The sequence below is a fragment of the Desmodus rotundus genome, chromosome 7, assembly GCF_022682495.2.
Source record: "Desmodus rotundus isolate HL8 chromosome 7, HLdesRot8A.1, whole genome shotgun sequence".
Taxonomy (NCBI): domain Eukaryota; kingdom Metazoa; phylum Chordata; class Mammalia; order Chiroptera; family Phyllostomidae; genus Desmodus; species Desmodus rotundus.
Genome location: NC_071393.1, coordinates 19,610,589 through 19,628,145, shown reverse-complemented (window position 1 = coordinate 19,628,145; position 17,557 = coordinate 19,610,589). Strand labels below are relative to the sequence as shown.

General features: G+C 54.2%; 1 protein-coding gene across 1 annotated transcript in view; it reads left to right on the top strand.

Moving 5' to 3' along the window:
* The window catches only part of PI4KA (phosphatidylinositol 4-kinase alpha), a 99,641-nt gene that overhangs the window by 76,811 nt on the left and 5,273 nt on the right, over positions 1 to 17,557 (top strand). The window contains exons 33-47 of the mRNA XM_024557165.3: positions 4,187 to 4,345; positions 4,640 to 4,791; positions 6,201 to 6,308; positions 6,914 to 7,041; positions 8,002 to 8,121; positions 8,286 to 8,365; positions 8,472 to 8,665; positions 9,577 to 9,667; positions 10,035 to 10,202; positions 10,871 to 10,924; positions 13,662 to 13,782; positions 14,555 to 14,684; positions 15,045 to 15,115; positions 16,603 to 16,675; positions 16,760 to 16,830. Coding sequence (XP_024412933.3) covers positions 4,187 to 4,345; positions 4,640 to 4,791; positions 6,201 to 6,308; positions 6,914 to 7,041; positions 8,002 to 8,121; positions 8,286 to 8,365; positions 8,472 to 8,665; positions 9,577 to 9,667; positions 10,035 to 10,202; positions 10,871 to 10,924; positions 13,662 to 13,782; positions 14,555 to 14,684; positions 15,045 to 15,115; positions 16,603 to 16,675; positions 16,760 to 16,830 — 1,720 coding nt within the window. The remainder of the gene's footprint in view (positions 1 to 4,186; positions 4,346 to 4,639; positions 4,792 to 6,200; positions 6,309 to 6,913; positions 7,042 to 8,001; positions 8,122 to 8,285; positions 8,366 to 8,471; positions 8,666 to 9,576; positions 9,668 to 10,034; positions 10,203 to 10,870; positions 10,925 to 13,661; positions 13,783 to 14,554; positions 14,685 to 15,044; positions 15,116 to 16,602; positions 16,676 to 16,759; positions 16,831 to 17,557) is intronic.

The following is a 17,557-nucleotide window of genomic DNA, read 5'->3' as shown; positions in this document are numbered from 1 at the left end:
GAAGGAAATGTTTCATTTTAGTTGGCTTTTGTGGGACTTGCCTACACAGGAGGAGGCACTTGCCCCTGCCTCTCAGAAGATGCCAGCGAGGGCCCCGGGCCAGCCAGTGGCTCCTGGACCCTGTCTAGGTGGAACTCGGGTGGACAGCGCGTCTCAGCCTGGCCTGCTCCGCTCTCGACAGAGAGTGTACAGAACGGCCTGTGGGAGTCGGGCCGCAGCCTGCGTGCGGGGTTCCGGCCCCAGAGCGCGCTGCGTCTGTGCAGTGAGAGTAGCTACTGCGGCGAGGAGTCGCTGAGAAGATTAGATGGGCATGGGGCGGGGACAGCGCCCAGCACACCAGGAGCTATGGGGACGTGCTAGCTGCTGTTGGGACAGGGGCTGTCACGGGCAGGCAGAGGGTTTCCCGGTGACAGCTGCGTGCCGCAGCCATCACGCCCACCCGTTTTCTCCCCGTCGAGCTCCATGTTTTGTTCTCGTTTCTTTTCCTGAGACCTATTTGTACACTTCACAATGTTTTTTCTAAAAGTCAGAAACCTTTCGAATACATAAAGAAGAGAATTTTTTAAAAGCTTTATACCTGTATTCTGACATGTTCCATTTCTCACACTCTTCTGTCGACCCCGATTTGCAGTTGTTCTCTTAGAACCAAAGAAATGCCGCTGGCGTGTCCTGTCGGGCAGGTCTGCTGGAAACAAATTCTCTCAGCTCCAGTTCACCCTCATTTTTGTGCGTCTGGATACTTTCCTGAATGTAGGGCCCTAGGCCGACGCTTCGTTCTGTTGCTTCCTCTGTGGCCTGTCGGCTCGCATCGTTCCCGGGGCACAGCCGGCAGTCATTACCCCTGTTCCTGTGTGTGCGCTGGGCTTCTCCCCGTTTTGGCTAATTTTAGGATGTTTTCCTTTATTTTTGGTTTTTAGTAGTTTGATGATGATGTGCCGAGGTGTGGTTTTTTATATGTTGTTGGGATTCACTGAGCTTCTTAAATTGAGAAATTTGGGGCTTTTCATCAAATTTGGAAAGTTTGGGGCCAGTCCTTCTTTATGAAAATGTTTCCCCCCAGTTTCTCTTCTCAGTTTGAGACTCCAGTTACCTGTATGCTGGCGACTTGATATTATCCCCTTGGTCACTGATGTTCTCCTCAGTCGTTTTCATTTTTTCCCCCTCAGTGTTTCACTTCGGTTCATTTTAATTGGCCTGTCTTCCAAGTCACTGATATTTTCTTCTGCTGTATTCATTGTGATTAAACCATCTTATATATTTTTATCTCCAATATAATTCTCAGACCTAGGATTTCTTTTTCTTTTATATAGTTGGTATCGCTCTGGTGAGAGTCTGTATTTTCACCTGTCCTTTGTATCTTTGAACATATATATAATAATTATTTTTAAGCTCTCGTCTGGTCTGTTAGTTCTGTTACCAGGGCCATCTTTGGGCTGGTTTCCGTAGACTTGTTTTTAATGCTTTAAAGCTTCTGATTGTACCCGAGAGGTCGTGTGTAGAAAAGCAGTGCAGACCAAAGGGCACAGCTGATTTGTTCTCCCAGAGAGTAGTGGGTCTTCTTTATGTCAAGCGGCTAAAATGACTGTCACTGCCTCCCGAGGGGCTAATCTTGGCAAGAAGTATGGGGTCTTGCTCCTCTTCCCCTCACCTTCCCTTAGATTTTATTTTCCAGCAAAATTAGGAAGATCAGTCATGGAAGGATTTTTATGTCAAGCAAGCTGCTGTTTCATTTGGGGTCTTTCAGACTCTTGTCTGTGCCCTGCCCTGCCCCCACCAGCACCTCTGCCGGCCTCAGTTCACTCAGCCTTTGGCAGACCTCGCACACCCACCGGTGCCCAGACCCAGCGCTGGCCCACGAGCTGCTAGGGCTCACTGCTTTCCAGAGAGATCCGCTCTCCCTGGGAACCAGTTCCTCATGGCTGGCTTCAGCCCGCACTCACCAGTCTGACAGATATGTGCCGTATCTGTGTATATGTGCGTATATTCCAGCTCTTCCTCCCTGGTAGCTCGGGATCGAAGGTCATCTGGTTCTTCTCACTCCCCACCTCCGCCTCTGCAAGCACCTGCCGTCCAGGCCCAGCAGCACCCCGTGAGGCCTTCTGCTTTTATTCCTGGGTGTTCTGTACTGCTGCATTCTGGTTTCTAATCTGTTCTATTATAAATGCCATTTGCTCATTATGGAGAAGGTGGAAGGTGTGAGCCTAACGAACAAACAAAAACCATCATAACCCCAGCTTCAGAGGCAACCACTGTGGCTGTCGTGACATCTTTTGCATTCGAGGGGAGGGAAAGAGCTAGCGAGCTTGTTGGCCTCATGCCGGTATGAGGCCACTTCTCATCAGGGTCCGGGCCTTCACCCCACTACGGTAGAGGAAACTGGTTCCTCCGTGTGATTCTCTTACTCATGACTCAGAACCAATGAAGCAGGCCCATACTGGCCTCTACTTACACCCCAATCTCTGGAAAGGCCAGAGTAATTCTTCCTTCTGCTGAAATTCTTGCAGCCACCTTTGACTTCCCTTTCACGCTCCCCACACACAGGCATCAGCAAGTCCCCTCAGATTTACTTACCAGAATCTGACCACTTCCCACATCCCAACTGCTTCCCCCAGCCCCAGCCTCCGTCCACTCGCTTCTGGATGAGGGAGGCAGCCCCTGGCCTCCCTGATTCCCCAAGGGTCCCTTTCCACCTTCACATGCAGTCAGGGCAAGCCAGTAAAACATGGGGCTAAATCAGGCCCCTCCCGGGTCCCAGACCTGTCAGTGCCATTCTGTACGCTTGCAGAGTAAAAGGCAGACTAGTTTCTAGGCCCTGCAAGGCCCCTCTGCCTCCTCACCTCCATTTCCCTCTGCTCCCCTGGCTTTTCCTGCTGTAGGCTCGCTGGGGCCCCTGCTGCCTCTGCCCTCTGGGTGTGCCCCTGCTCCCGGCTCTCAGTGCTGTCCCCGCTCAGGTGGCCGTGCTCCTGCGTCTCCTCCAGGGCTTATCTTAGCCTTCCCCTGCCCACCCTACGAGAGATCCCCCGTACGCACCTTCATCCACTCTGCCAAGCACCCCCCCCGGCTGTTTCTCCCTGAGCAGAGATCAGTGTCCAGCGTCTATAGCCTGCTTCTGTTCTCATGTGTGGCCCTGCCATGGACTGTGTGGATGTGTCTGTCTCACTCACATTCTGTCCCCAGAGCCTAGAAGGCCCTGGCCCAGAGGCAGTGGCCAGGACGTGCTTCTCAAACAAATGAGTGGTTGTGCAGCCCTCGGCTGCAGCTCATCAGTGCTGGGAGCAGTGCCATCTACCGTGGCACTTACATCTCTTTGCAGAAAACAGAAACCCCGTACACTGCCCTGACCACGGGGGGGCTCATCCGCCTCCTGTAACAAGCAGCTGGTCGATATCTCGGGCCTGGTGTCTGCGACTCTGCCACCTACACTGTGTGGGCTTTGTCCTCACCCTCAGGGCCTTGAGGTGGCTCCTAGGCCTCCGGGCAGGAAGGAGGGCAGAGGGCCAGGGCCAGCACCACTGGCCGTGCCCTTCTTCCCCAGGGCCTTGCCCGGCTGATGCCCACTCGCTCATTAATGCACATGAAAACGTGGCTACCCCGACCAGCAGAGGCCTGGGTGGGGTACTTGTGACTGGTCACTTGGCCACCCACACAAAACCGTAAGGAGGAAGAAATAAATACTGGGCAGAGAGCCAGGGCATCTACTGCAGGCGCTGCAGTTGCCACCACTCTGCAGAGGGGTCTGGACACCCTTGAAGGAGCTGCCTGGTGGTGTCAGGCCAACAGGGAGGCTGTTCCCCTGCAGAACCCCTTGCCCAGCCCGCTGGCAGCTGCAGACACCACTCACCTCCCGCAGTTATTCCCCAGCCTGGTTAGTGGCATGCAGGCTTCGAGCCAGGTCCATGTGGGGTGGAGAAAGGAAGTGGGTTCTGGTCAGAGGCCTGCCGCCACAGAGCAGTCCTGGCCACCGTCACACAGAATGTGGCCTGGCCGTAGTCCAAGAATGGGCTTCTTGGTGAGGAAAAAAAGAAGGCTGGGCAGAGGGGTCATAGGTGATCTGTGTTTTTAATTCATGCTTTCCTTGGTTTTCTAAACTTTGTTCATGGAGCATCTATTCATTCAATAATTAAAAATAATTAGCAAGCACCTTTCTGTGCTTTACGAGGAGCCGACCGTCCTTGTGTACTTGCAGTTTATGCGGGAGATGGCAGGGGCCTGGCAGATGACAGTGGAGCAGAAGTTCGGCCTTTTTTCTGCGGAGATAAAGGAAGCAGACCCTCTGGCAGCTTCAGAAGCGAGTCAGCCCAAGCCCTGTGCCCCTGAAGTGACCCCTCACTACATCTGGATTGACGTATGTGCCTGGGCCCTACCGCCTCACCGGGTTTAGCTGTGCTCCACCCACTCTAGCGACAGGGTTGGGGACTCCCCCTGGGGTCTATCGCCCAGTGAGCACGGGGCTCCAGGGTTAAGGTTGTCTTAGCTGGGGGGCAGTGACTATTCCAGCCTTGTCCCCAGGCTCCTGCCAGTCTCTCCCTTCTTCCCTCAGACCCCATTTGCCCTCCTGAGTGAAGAGCCCCTCCGCAGCTGGCCAAGCTGGCTCTGGGGGTGGCCAGCCAGACCCCAGCATATTGTCCTTTCCTCTCAGTTCCTGGTGCAGCGGTTCGAGATCGCCAAGTACTGCAGCTCCGACCAGGTGGAGATCTTCTCCAGCCTGCTGCAGCGCTCCATGTCCCTGAACATCGGCGGGGCCAAGGGGAGCATGAACCGGCACGTGGCGGCCATTGGGCCCCGCTTCAAGTGAGAGACTCTCCCCGTCTGGTGGGGGGAGGAGTTGCTGGAGCCGGGAGCCCTCTCACCGGCATTTCCCATGCTTGGTCACTTATTCACCAGCACCTGACCGAGCCCCCAGTGTGTTCGCAAATGACCTGGCCCACCGCCCCCTTCAGGGCTGGGGAGCTCAGGCATTGTTGTGTCCACAGTGGTGGAGTATCCAGGAGCTGATCCACTCGTGGACCTGGGTTGGCCAAATGTTGAGCAGCTTTCTAAATTGGTTGGGGGTGGGCGGCAGGAAAATGGTGCCACCATTCTGGTGACATAGTGGTGAGTGAAAATTAGGTGGTGTGACAAGCTCAAGCTGGGGGCTGGCAGTGACTTTGGGCAGGTCACTTTACCCCTCTGCGATGTCCACAGAAAACTTCCGACCATGCCAATTGCATGCCAAGTCCTGTGCAAAACACCAGACCCACAAGGGGAGGGCACATAATTCCCTTTGGGACATGTGGCCTGGTGGGGGCCCCAAGCCAGGTGCTATGACCAGGGGTGCTGTGGGCACAGCGGGAAGGCCAGCCTAATGCGGGGAGGAATCTGAGCTGAGCCTGTGGGTGCCTGCGTGGTCAGGGGGAGGAAGGTGCAGAGACCCGCTGGGGTATGCCACTTCTCCTGCCTGTTCCCCTTCCTGCTGCCCACGGGTGATGCCAGCTCTGTCTGCCCCTCCCCTGAGCTCCAGACCCACGTTCCTGCAGCCGGCGGGGCGCCGCCTGGGCTGTGCTTGTCCAACCACTGCGAGGAAGGGCTAGTTCTTTTTGCCCTAATTTTAAATCTGTCACTGGCCTATACCTTTATAAGATGCCATGAGAATGAATTACTAGAAAAGGACCCACTTAGCAGTGTGGAATTGCTGTAGAAATGACTAGGTGCTTCCTCTGTTCCCGTACGTAACCTCGTCCCAGACCAGCACTGTCTGTAGACGCCTGTTCAGGAGCCCTGACCTGGCGGAAGCAGGTCCTTGGTAAATTCTTTTTTAACTTGAATTAAACATTTTTCCTTCAGAGCACCTGTAGCTGATGGCATCTCAGGGAGCAGTTTGCAGATAGCTTGTTCAACCGAAGCTTACGGCCAAGGGAGATTAACACACACATTGTTCAGTTTACCCCAACAGAAGTGAAGGTTTAAGAAGCACCTTTCCCGGAAAAAATATTTTAATTTAATTTTAAAAAAGAAGAACCTTTAATGATTCATTTCGGGTCAAACAAACCTGTGAACTGCGATCACCTGGCTGATGCCGCAGTCCTGGCAGCCTAGGTCCCTGTCGTCTGCAGAGGTCCCCTGAGCTCAAGGGCCCAGTGGTTTGCAGGGTGGACCCGAGCCCCACTGGGGTTTGGTCCAGGCTGTGCACGGCTTTGACTCAGCCCCTGGTTCTCTCCTAGACTGCTGACCCTGGGGCTGTCCCTCCTGCACGCAGACGTGGTTCCAAATGCCACCGTTCGCAATGTGCTCCGCGAGAAGATCTATTCGACCGCCTTTGACTACTTCAGGTACTGCCCCTACGGTGCCGTGCAGTGTGCAGGGACAGCCGCTGCAGCCCCAGACAGTGCCTCTGGTTGTCCCAGACCCCGGAAAGTCACTCGCAGGAGGAAAAGGTCTGCCTAGTTTATGCCACCAACTTCATTCAGCAACCCCGACCTCCTTGGATCTGAATATCCTCAGCCCTGCTCCGTGGTTCACGTGTGCACTTAGCCAGCCTTCCTGTGAGATGAAAATGATTCAGTTCAATTGACTTAAGTGATTAAGTGCAGCCTTTTAACTTTCCAATTACTGTGAATGGTTATTGCATGAAGAACTGCAAATAACCTGCCTCCTGAGGCTTTGCAAGTGTGGGTGGTGGTGTTATACGGAGACAGCTGTGGTTGCACAGCCCGCCACAAGCGCACCGTTCCGCCGAGGGCTGGAGGCGGTCAGGAGAGGGCTGGGAGAACATCGCACTTCCTGTGCGGATTAATGAGATGGTGGCTGCTGATGACGAGCTCTGGGATAACCTGTCATTCAGCTGTCACAGGCATTGCCTGTGACTGCTTTATGATGTGCTGCCTTCTAGTCCCTGACTCCAGGCACTCAACTCTTGTCTCCTTGTTGTTTGAAGCTGTCCCCCAAAGTTCCCTACTCAAGGAGAAAAGAGGCTGCGTGAAGACATAAGCATAATGATTAAATTTTGGACCGCGATGTTCTCAGATAAGAAGTACCTGACCGCCAGCCAGCTGGTACCCCCAGGTGAGGGCGGCTCTGAGCAGTACAGCTGCTCAGGTGGTGCAGCCGAGGCGTGGGGCGTGGACAGAGCTATGGCAGGCAGCCCTGAAGAGGCCAGGTCAGAAGAGCACTTGGGGCCCTGCCCAGCCGCCGCTTCTCCAGCTCCAGCCAAGGAGCATGAGTGAGCACAGGCGGCTCTGAGCAGGTGCCATCGGTATAACTTCCCCCAGCACCAGCTCGGTTCACATGCGCCCACTGCATATCTGATAGGCCCCTACCGGTAGGACACAGTCAAACCGACAGGTGATTTCAACAGGAGGGAATCGTGGGAGCACCCCTCAAGGAGAGGCGCTTGGCCCATTGGAGTTGGGCAGCCAGGACAGTTTTCTGGAAAAGGTATCCTGTGAGCCAAGTTTCTGAGAATGAATAGGAGCTAGCCAGGGTGGATGCTACAGTGTAAGCAAGCAGCAGACCTGCAGAAGGAAACGTGTTGTTGTTTTTCTAAGCATAGAGCTGATTACACGCCATAAATTAGAGTGAGAAGTGGAGGTTCTGCAGCCAAACCCACAGCTGGCAGCCTGACTGCCAGGAAGAGGAAAGAAAAATGAAAAAAGCAGGCACAGTGATTTCCTAAGTCAGCTTCCGGACTCCACTTAGAACAGGGCAAACAGCCTTTATCATCTGCCCCCACAGGTCCTCAAGTTATTGCTGTCTTAATAGACAGCACGATGCTGGGGATCAGGATAACTGCCACCGTTTAGCAAGACGACTGTCGTATTTATTTTTTTCTATCTTAAAGGCTGGGAGGAAGATACAAATTTTAGTAAGCTTTTCATCTAGAATGGTTAAATAATTCCTCGGGTGTCTGGGTTAGTTCTGCAAAGCTGTCATCGGCCATGTGTCCCCCCGCTTTCCACTGGCTGCCTTATCTCTGGTGAAAATTCAGACACCTCTTTCTAAGAGCAACAATGTGTTTGCCCACAGATAACCAAGACACCCGGAGCAACCTGGATATAGCTGTCGGCTCTCGCCAACAGGCCACACAAGGCTGGATCAACACCTACCCCCTGTCCAGTGGCATGTCGACCATCTCCAAGAAATCGGGTCAGTTGAAGGTTTACCGACAGGTCCCCCAGGCCTGAGTCACATCTTGGCAGCTCGGGTGGTGGACAGAGTGCTGAAAGACAGCTTCGCCTGGGTTCTAGAAACAAACGGTCAGCTGGTGACCTCCAAGGAACACATATATACCGCTCCTTTTCCCCCCGCAGGCATGTCCAAGAAAACCAACCGGGGCTCCCAGCTGCACAAATACTACATGAAGCGCAGAACGCTGCTGCTGTCCCTGCTGGTAAGGCACCACTCAGCATGCACCCCCAGCACCGGGGAGGAGAGGGGAGCAGAGTGGTTTGTGGGTGCGTGCAGAAGGCACATCGGCGTCTGTCTCATCTCACAAGGCCACCGAGATTGAGCGTCTCATCACATGGTACAACCCACTGTCGGCCCCAGAGCTGGAGCTAGACCAGGCGGGGGAGAGCAGCGTGGCCAACTGGCGGTCCAAGTACATCAGCCTGAGTGAGAAGCAGTGGAAAGATAACGTGAACCTTGCCTGGAGCATCTCTCCTTACCTGGCCGTGCAGCTGCCAGCCAGGTGAGCCCAGGTCACACCTGCCTGACAAGGGCCTTGCCAGAGGAGCGGGGCTGTCATGGGGAGGAATGTGCCGTGTGTCACCAGGGGCAGTCAGGGAAGCAATGTTAGCGGGCTGGTCCCCTCCCCTGGACATTCACCCCCGTCCCCTGTGCCATGGTCTCGCAGCACAGACTCCCAAGCCCAGGGAGGTCATGTCGGCACACTCAGGGCCCCAGTCTTACACGAGGACGAAAGAAAGTACATGGAGGCCACCACTTCAGGGAGTCAACTTGGGAAGGGTTGGGTTTCTCCCTGGATGTTGTCTTTCAGTGGCAGGCTGCTCAGAGGAGGCAGCCATCAGCCAAGGGACTGGGAACTCTCCCATGGAAGCTCTTACAGGGCAGAATTCTTAGGTTGGTGGTAGCTGAGAGGGACTTCCGAGGCCCTCGCGTTCACCCCCACCAGAGGGAGTGCGTTCCCCCCATGTGAACGTGTATAAGGTGGGGCCGTTCTTTCCCGTCAGCCAGCACTTGCTCACTGACAGTGTTTATAGAACGTCTGTCTTGGGTTAGCCTGGGGCAGTAACCCCTGATTACCTACACCCACCCTCCCGCTTGCCCAGGTGCCTTCTTGCCCATGGATAGGCCCCTTTGGGAGCCAGGGCAAGCGGGTGTTCTGAAGGCAAGGATTGTAAAGGGAGGCGTCCTCGAATGGCGAGATAGGATAATTCTTGTTTGGGATAGTACTGGCATTTCGTCGTAGCTGATCATAGCGCTGTTTACTGTAAACGCTTGTGTTCAGAGCTACCAATGTGTAGGCAGTATGGAGTGTTTAGGTACCACTTGGGACTGACCTGCATCCCTCCCGTTCAGGGCGCTCTCTGGCGCCCCTTCTGCTGGTGAGGCTGTCCTGATCACACTCTGTGGCCATAGGTTTAAGAACACAGAAGCCATTGGCAGTGAAGTGACCCGTCTGGTGCGGTTGGACCCAGGAGCCGTTAGTGACGTTCCCGAAGCTATCAAGGTAGCGTAGTACATGCTGGGGCCTGGGTTCCAAATGCACAAAAGCAGAATGACCTCTGGAAATGGCTGGAACCCAGAAATGTGACAAAACCTGGTGATCTCAGTGTTGTTCTGATTTTTCCAATTTCCTGTGTTCTCCACCTCTCGTAGGAAGCATTTGTGTTTCCAGTAGAGAAATACTGAATGTGCTTCACCCTGGTTGAAATTATGCTGATTTACATAACTTTCAGAAGCCTTTCCCACCTTGTTCTAATGCTTTATAATCATCACTTTTGGGGGCCATCCTTGTGATGTGGGAGGGGGCCAAGTATCTCCAGAGGGGCCCCAGGGCCTGCCTGAGGCCAACCATCTCCCTGTTTCCTTCCCAGTTCCTGGTCACCTGGCACACCATTGACGCCGATGCACCTGAGCTCAGCCACGTGCTGTGCTGGGCGCCCGCGGACCCACCCACGGGTCTCTCCTACTTCTCCAGCATGTACCCACCGCATCCTCTCACGGCACAGTACGGGGTGAAAGTCCTGCGGTCCTTCCCCCCGGTAAGCCTGGGCCCGCTGGAGCTGGCCTCTGTGGGTCTACCCGACAGTGTTTGGGTGGAGAGATGAAGGACGGGCTTTATCTCAAAGCCCGCCATAGGCCTGATTAATCATTGGTCCTCATTTCTAATCGAACAGTCATAAAGGATAGAGTTAGGTCTGACTCAGAGGTGTTTTCTTGTTATATTTCTTTTTTACCGTAAGTGTTTGAGTTAAAACAAGGGCGTTTACTTGAGCTCGATTCTAGTTGTGGCCACGTGGGCTCATTGCCCAGTGACCTCACATGACAGGCATAGTGAGAGGCTGTCAGTAGAATGTTCCAGAGTCTGAATTACTGTGGCTCCAGCACACAAGTCTGCCGTTACCTCAGCTCTTGTTCCCAAGCAGGCTCCCAGCAGTGAGCACAGGTGGCGCTGCCCTCTCTTCCTGTAGGCACGGGAGCCTCGTTCCTTTCGCTTTTTCTCATGTGTTTTGAGCCACTGGGCATTTTTCTTGCTGTCCTCTGGCCTTTCCCAGGGTCTCAGTATCCTATAGGCTGAGTTCCAGCAGGGCCAGTCCCGGCTGGGGTGGGGAGGAACCTGGGGCGTCCACCATGTCGAGTCGTTCTCACCATTCCTAGAGGTGAGGAATTGTCCTTCCTCCCTGGGGTCACGGTCACTTCTCGTTTGCAGGACGCCATCCTGTTCTACATTCCCCAGATCGTGCAGGCCCTCAGGTATGACAAGGTAAGGCTGTGCCTACGCGTGCTGCCCTTCGCGCTGAGAGCCGTGCTGGGTGCTGGGGAGGGGGCCCTTGGCAACAAGGACATGCTGTCCAGCCCTCATGCCAGCCTGGTGAACAGGTGTGTCCCCAGCCTGTCCTGGGGATTGTAGGCTGTGCCTCAGGAGCAGGGCCACCAACCCATGGCCATTGTCCCCGAGCTCCTCTCACACGTGTTCCCGCTATGAAAGCATTCTCAGCCATTTGCTCAGACTGGGCAGCCTAGCCTGGGCTCCTCGCTCGTTGGATGGGGGGCTCTCAGCAGCTTTCCTGACTCCCTGAACCTCTTCAGTGGGAAGTGATGAGGAAAATTAGAGGAGGTGATGCATGCATTGGCTTGCGAGGGGTGCCATAGCAAAGCACCACTGACTGGGGGGTCTGAGCCAACAGAAGTGTATTTTCACACAGTGCTGGGGACTGGAAGTCCGAGATCTGACAGGCCAGAGTGGGCCGTGGTGGGCGTGTAGTGGCTGGCACGTGGAGATGCCAGTGGGCTGTGTGGTTTGTTTTATTTGGCTGTACTTTACATGAAATTCCCAGGGTTTTTTCTTTATTTATTTTCTAGTTTTCAAAATAATGAGTTAATTAGCATCATCTAAAGATGACCAATGAGGGGTTTTTTTCCCCAGTTTTCATGGATTCCCATCCATGGTGTTTCCCCAGTTCACACGTCCATGGACTTGAGGTGTTTGATGGGCCCCGGTCCGCCACAGCTGTTTCCCAAGGCCCATCTTTCTGACGACCCACCAGGAACCCTGGTTGCCTGTCAGTCTCTGCTCTTTATTCAGCCTCTGAAAACCCCCCTGCTTTCCAGAATGACACGGTACTCCAGGCTCTTCTTGTCCTTCCCCTGCCTCAGACCTGGAACCGCCAGATTTCCGAGGAGCTCTGGCCCACTTTACGAGAAGTGGTGTCGTGACTCCGCAGTCGGAATGCTGAGCAGGGTCACGGCCACTGGGTTGTCCTTGCTTCTAGGCCTTTCCGGTAGATAGAGTGCTTTTCCTAGAAAAACTAACAGTGCATCGTGAGATTATACTTGTATCTCCGATTCAAGTGTAGGGTTACCGAGTTTTTCACTTCACTTGGTTTTATGTCTGAGTCTCTAACACTAACCCTGTTGGTTCCTAGCAATATTAACACGCTGCTCTTCGCTTTATCCCGCTATGTGTATTTCATAGTTTCAAACTAACAAGACCACTGTTATTACCCGTGATACAGTTGCTGGAAACCGGGTCAGATTTTGTTGCCCTTTTGTCCTTCATTTATTTTACATTAGGGACATACAGTCAGATTAGTCTGCTTTAAAGTCACGTGAAATGATTTTTCTCTGGGTGGTTATGCCACCCCAGGACTCAGCTAGCTTCACGGGTTTCCAGAATTTCTTTTCATTTTTAGAAATTATTTTTTAAGTGTAAACTTGAGGGGATGCAAACTATATGTGTGTGTGTGTGTATACATATATGTAGATGTACGCATACACATGTATATGTATACACCCATATACGTATACATAACACATATAATTAGCTTATATTTTTTAAAAAGAAGAATAAGCCAAAACTAATAATGGCCGGAGAGGGAGCAAACAGGATGGAAGTGACCATGCTTAGTAGATTTTGGCTTTGGAACTATGTCACCCTATGCATAATTACACAGCAAATTTACTTACTTATTTTCAGCCCAATTGGCTAGTAAGACATATATTACATGGATTAAGAAACATAGGAATAAAATGCTGTGATCTCTCCCAAAGCCTCTGTGGCCCAGAGTGACTGATTACAGTTCCTCCGTGTTAATACTGTGCCACCTCAGTTTCCAGGGTTTTTTTGTCATTTTCGGTTTGTTACTTCATTGACTCCCTTTCCATAGTCTTAGCAAAGTTGACTGTGTTACCAGTTTATGAGAAAAGGATCTGACTGAGGATCAGCCGGATGGAGGAGATGCGTAGGGCAGGGGGGTTGTGGGAAGCACGCACAGCTGCTCTGCTCTCCGAGCGCGCTGCTCTCAGGCAGCCCACGCGTCCACCAGCCCAGAAACTCCGCAGGCGTTCACGTACACACACTGCAGGTTGAATAGTCATAGTTTGTCTTCAGATCCCTTCGCTAGGTTAGAATTGGGAAACTCATAGTGACGAGTTACTTGAAATTTGATCTATTTGGTGAGCCCACCCCCCCAAGTTGAGGACATCTGTCCAAGGAAGACTTTACTAAGTGGGGGGTCACAGACTACCACAGGAAGGGAGAGGATGCTCCTCCCGGAGTGTTCCAGAAAGGCCAACCGCCTTTTTAACCTGGACACGGAAATTAAAACTGGTGGTATGAGTGGTGGAAGATAACTAAGAAGGAGGAGAGGTGGTCCATTAGGATGGTGGCCACAGTGTGTCAACTCGCATAGCATCTGTGCATTACATAGAGCTTTCTGAGAACCCCTGCGTCACTGTGGACTAACTCGTGCTTGTATTTCAGATCCCACCAGCAGGGGGCCCTATATACCCCGCTGGCCAGCCAACCAGAACTTGACTTGGCCCTTGGGCTGGACTCACTGCAGGCCCAGAGAGCTTGCTCACTGCTGGAAGCCACTCAGCCTCTCTCCCTGCATGATCTGCAAGCACTGACAGTCAGCTCCTGCCCCGGGTTAGAAAGAGCCTCCCCTGTGGGAGAGGGGCTCCAAGCCTGGGCTGACAGTGACCTTGCTTTCCTACAGATGGGCTACGTGCGGGAGTATATTCTGTGGGCAGCGTCCAAATCCCAGCTTCTGGCACACCAGTTTATCTGGAACATGAAAACGAACATCTATCTGGATGAAGAGGGTCACCAGAAAGATCGTGAGTGGTTTGTCCTCTTCCCTCAGGTTTCCCTCCCCCAACCCCCCCAATCTTTAATACCTTCCGCAGCTGCCCAAAGCCCTGCTCGGCCTCCACAGCCCTCCGTGACCCGCACTGCCCCAGCCCGTAGTCCCCCTGCCCCCCATCATTTGGCAGGAACACCTCCCCTCTAATACACAGGGGGAGCAGGACCCCACCCATCACGAAGCCTTCGCTAGCCCACTCTCCATGCTGCCCGCTGGCCCGTCCCATAGTTCCCTGGGCTCTTGTCAGGCCCTCCTCCTCGGGCTGAGCTCCTCCTCCCAAGCAGTGGCACTTGCCTGTGACCCAGCGATCCCACGTGAGACAAGGCAGCCACCCAGGGCAACAGGTCTCCAACAGAGACTTCCAAATTGTCCTCACACCCTTAACAACACCGGGACCCTCAAAGAACTTCGGCTTATGTGGGCTTTAGCTGCCAGTGTGAACTGACGTTAGTCAGTTGGAGCAGAGATGGGAGGCTCCAGGGACCACGCGCGCCCTTGGCCCCGCTACTTGTGCGTGGCCTCACAAACGTCAGCGCACTGAGGCGGGCAGACATCCTCTAGGTGTGATTTGACTGTGGGGTTTGCTGGAGGGTCCCAGGGACCCCCAGGTGTCTGCAGACCACGCTCTGGTGACGACTGGCCGAGGTGCTGGGCATGTCTAGGCTGTGGGTCTGGCAGGCGTGTGGGGTTTCTCCGGGGCCTTCTCTGGCTCAGCTGCAGCCTCACCCTCTTGGTGTCTCTGTTAGCCGACATCGGTGACCTCCTGGAGCAGTTAGTGGAGGAGATCACAGGCTCCCTGTCAGGCCCAGCCAAGGACTTCTACCAGCGGGAATTTGATTTCTTTAACAAGATCACCAACGTGTCTGCCATCATCAAGTAAGCAGCCCTGCCGCCAGCCTCAGCCCGTGGGAGTTGCCTGGGGAGTGCTGAGCAGCCGGGCTGGGCGCCTCTGCTCTCTTGAGAGTACAGCAAAATGCACGGCCATGCAGACTTCAGAAAACATGTCTTCGTTTCATTCCAGATACTGTCCCACAGTGGGGGCCACTCTGCTCACTTGGAATTCTGAAGGAGCCTAGTTAGGAACACCACACTCCTTCGCAGCTCCCACTGTTAATGCGACTCACCTCTCAGTGAGGAATACAGGGCAGGCAGGCAGGAGGGGGCCCAGGGAGGTCCCCCAGAAGTCCTACAGGCCTGTTTCCAGCGGAGACTCAGCATCTTCATCTTGTTTCACAGGCCCTACCCTAAAGGAGATGAGAGAAAGAAGGCTTGTCTGTCGGCTCTGTCTGAAGTTAAAGTACAGCCTGGTGAGCAGGGGGCCTCAGGAGGCTAAGGAGATGGGCCTCTTCCTGCAGGCAGGCGGGATCAGGGCCACTTCCCTCCCCGGGGAGTGTGGGGCTGGCCCTACCTCAGCTGGAGCCCTGGGTGCCCAGAGAGTGCCCCTCTCCAGAATCTGCCCCTGGCGAACTGCTTCTTAGTGGGTACTCCTTGCTGCCTGCTGGCCTCAGCAGCTGTTATTCTAGAAGATTCCTGACCTCCAGTATGGCAGAAGTATTGTAGGCCACACAGATGGTGGGCATGGGGTAGGACCTGGGGCGTCACGTCACGGGTGTGTTTAGGACCTGTGGAGCTGAGGGAGCCCGCATGCCCTGGATGGGAGGCTGCTCCCCGGTGCCACACCTGTTGGCGCGCGGGATTGGAGCCCCATGTGGTCTGTGCTTTTTCAAGTCAAGGTGTAAATCCAGGCTTCACTGCATGGCTCTCCATTTTTAACCATTGGTACAAAGGTTTCACTGCAAAAGCCTGGGCATCCAAGCTGGCCTCAGCGAGGCTGCCAGTGTGGGGCCCCAGTGTAGACCTTCCCTGGACTTGTTCCCTTGAGCTCCCTGCCCTGCTCAGCAGACAATGGCTCAGCTTCCCAGAGGAGGCTTGACACCCACAAGGGCCTCCATTTCCCTCATCTGTGAGCCCCCAGCGCCCCACAGACCGTGCTGCCGGGGCTCGTCCCGGATCTTGTCCTGGAGGCACTGGGGAGCCAGCTAGGGCTCTAGAACAGAGCAGAAGAGTTTGTGTCTGTGAGAGAGGCTGGAGCTGGCCAGAAAGGAGGGCCAGCGGGAGGGGGCGGGACCATGTGGGCCTTGTTTGCCTCTCTATCCCCCGGTGGGACAGCCGGTTTGCACCCCACAGCAAGGCCTCACACTCTGCTCCCCAGGAGACCCAGTCCTTCCTGTTTCAGGGCCCCTCCATGAAGCCCACCTCCTGGGGACTCAGTGAGCTCACTCCCCAAGGGCAACTGCCAGTTCCTTGGCCAAGAAAGGGGTTTCGCTTGTCCTCCTACTTGACACATGTGCTGAGAGTGGGGAGCTACAGTTAGTGGACTGAGTCCAAGAACTGGGGGTGTTTGGGTGAGCAGAGCAGGGCAGGAAGCTCCCACTTGGGTCCCGAGAGACTGGGCCACCCCACACCACTGCCTGCAGCCACAGGGGCCCCAGGAGCAGTGTGCTGGGTCCAAGCTGAGTGCACAGTGCGTCCTCTTGGAGAAGCATCTCCCGGGAGGCGGTGGCTCCTTTGTTGGACATCAGGAAGGCACCTCGGAGATCACAGAAGCAGGGAGGGTGGCTTCCGTGGCCAGGAGTATGAAGTTATCGGTGCCACAGACGAGGGCCTAGAGGCGGCTGCGCACCACCCCGTCTGCAGGGAGGACTCAGTGAGGAGGATTCTGTGCTGAGGATGGGTTGTGTCCTCACCGTTGTCACACTTAGGTTCCCTGTGACTTTCCTCTCTCCCTGAACAGGCTGCTACCTGCCCAGCAACCCTGAGGCCATCGTGCTGGACATCGACTACAAGTCGGGGACGCCCATGCAGAGGTAAAGGCCGCCCCTCCCTCAGCTCCTTCTACGTGGGCTTCCTGTTTGCTGTATCACCTGTGCCCTTCTTTCTGTTGTTGGCAGTGCTGCAAAAGCTCCGTATCTGGCTAAGTTTAAGGTGAAACGCTGTGGAGTCAGTGAACTTGAAAAAGAAGGTCAGTGGAGAATTTCTGATACAGTTTGGGGTCTTAAGTGTCTCCCCTTGCTAAGGCCACTTCCTTTTGGCACATCCGGCACCAGGTCCCCATGAGAGATGATGGCCATCTGTCCACTGTTCATGTGGCCCCTCATTTGGGGACAGCACAGAGTTCTTGTGCGGTGACAGAGACCCCTAAGAGTTGGCCCCTGAGCCAGCCCAAGAGACGTCTTCTTGAGACAGAGAGGCCAGAGCTTTTGGGAGGTGTACTCACTTGCTCAGGGGGCCCTGCACTTGAGCACAGACTAGGTGACTTCGACCATGGAATGAATTTTCTCTAGGTTCCTGGCCTGTAGCTGCATCACTCCAACCTCTGCCCCTTTCCTCACCGGGCCTCCTCCCAGCTTGCCGTGTCCAAATCCCCCTCACCTGATAAAGGCCCACCATAACCCCTTGTGGCCTCATTAATTTGTATACACATGCAAGATTTTTTTCCAAATAAGTCACATTCTGCCCTGGCTGAAGAGTTCAGCTGGTTAGGTCACCATCCCAAACCATTCACCAAGGCTGTGGGTTCGATCCCCAGTCAGGGCACATAAAAGAATCAACCAATGAATGCATCAGTAAGTGGAACAACAAATCCATGTTTCTCTCTCTCTCTTTCTCCATTCCTCTCTCTCTAAAACTCAGTAAATAAAATTTTTTTTAAAGAATATCATTCTGTAGTGTTGGGAGGGCCTGAATTT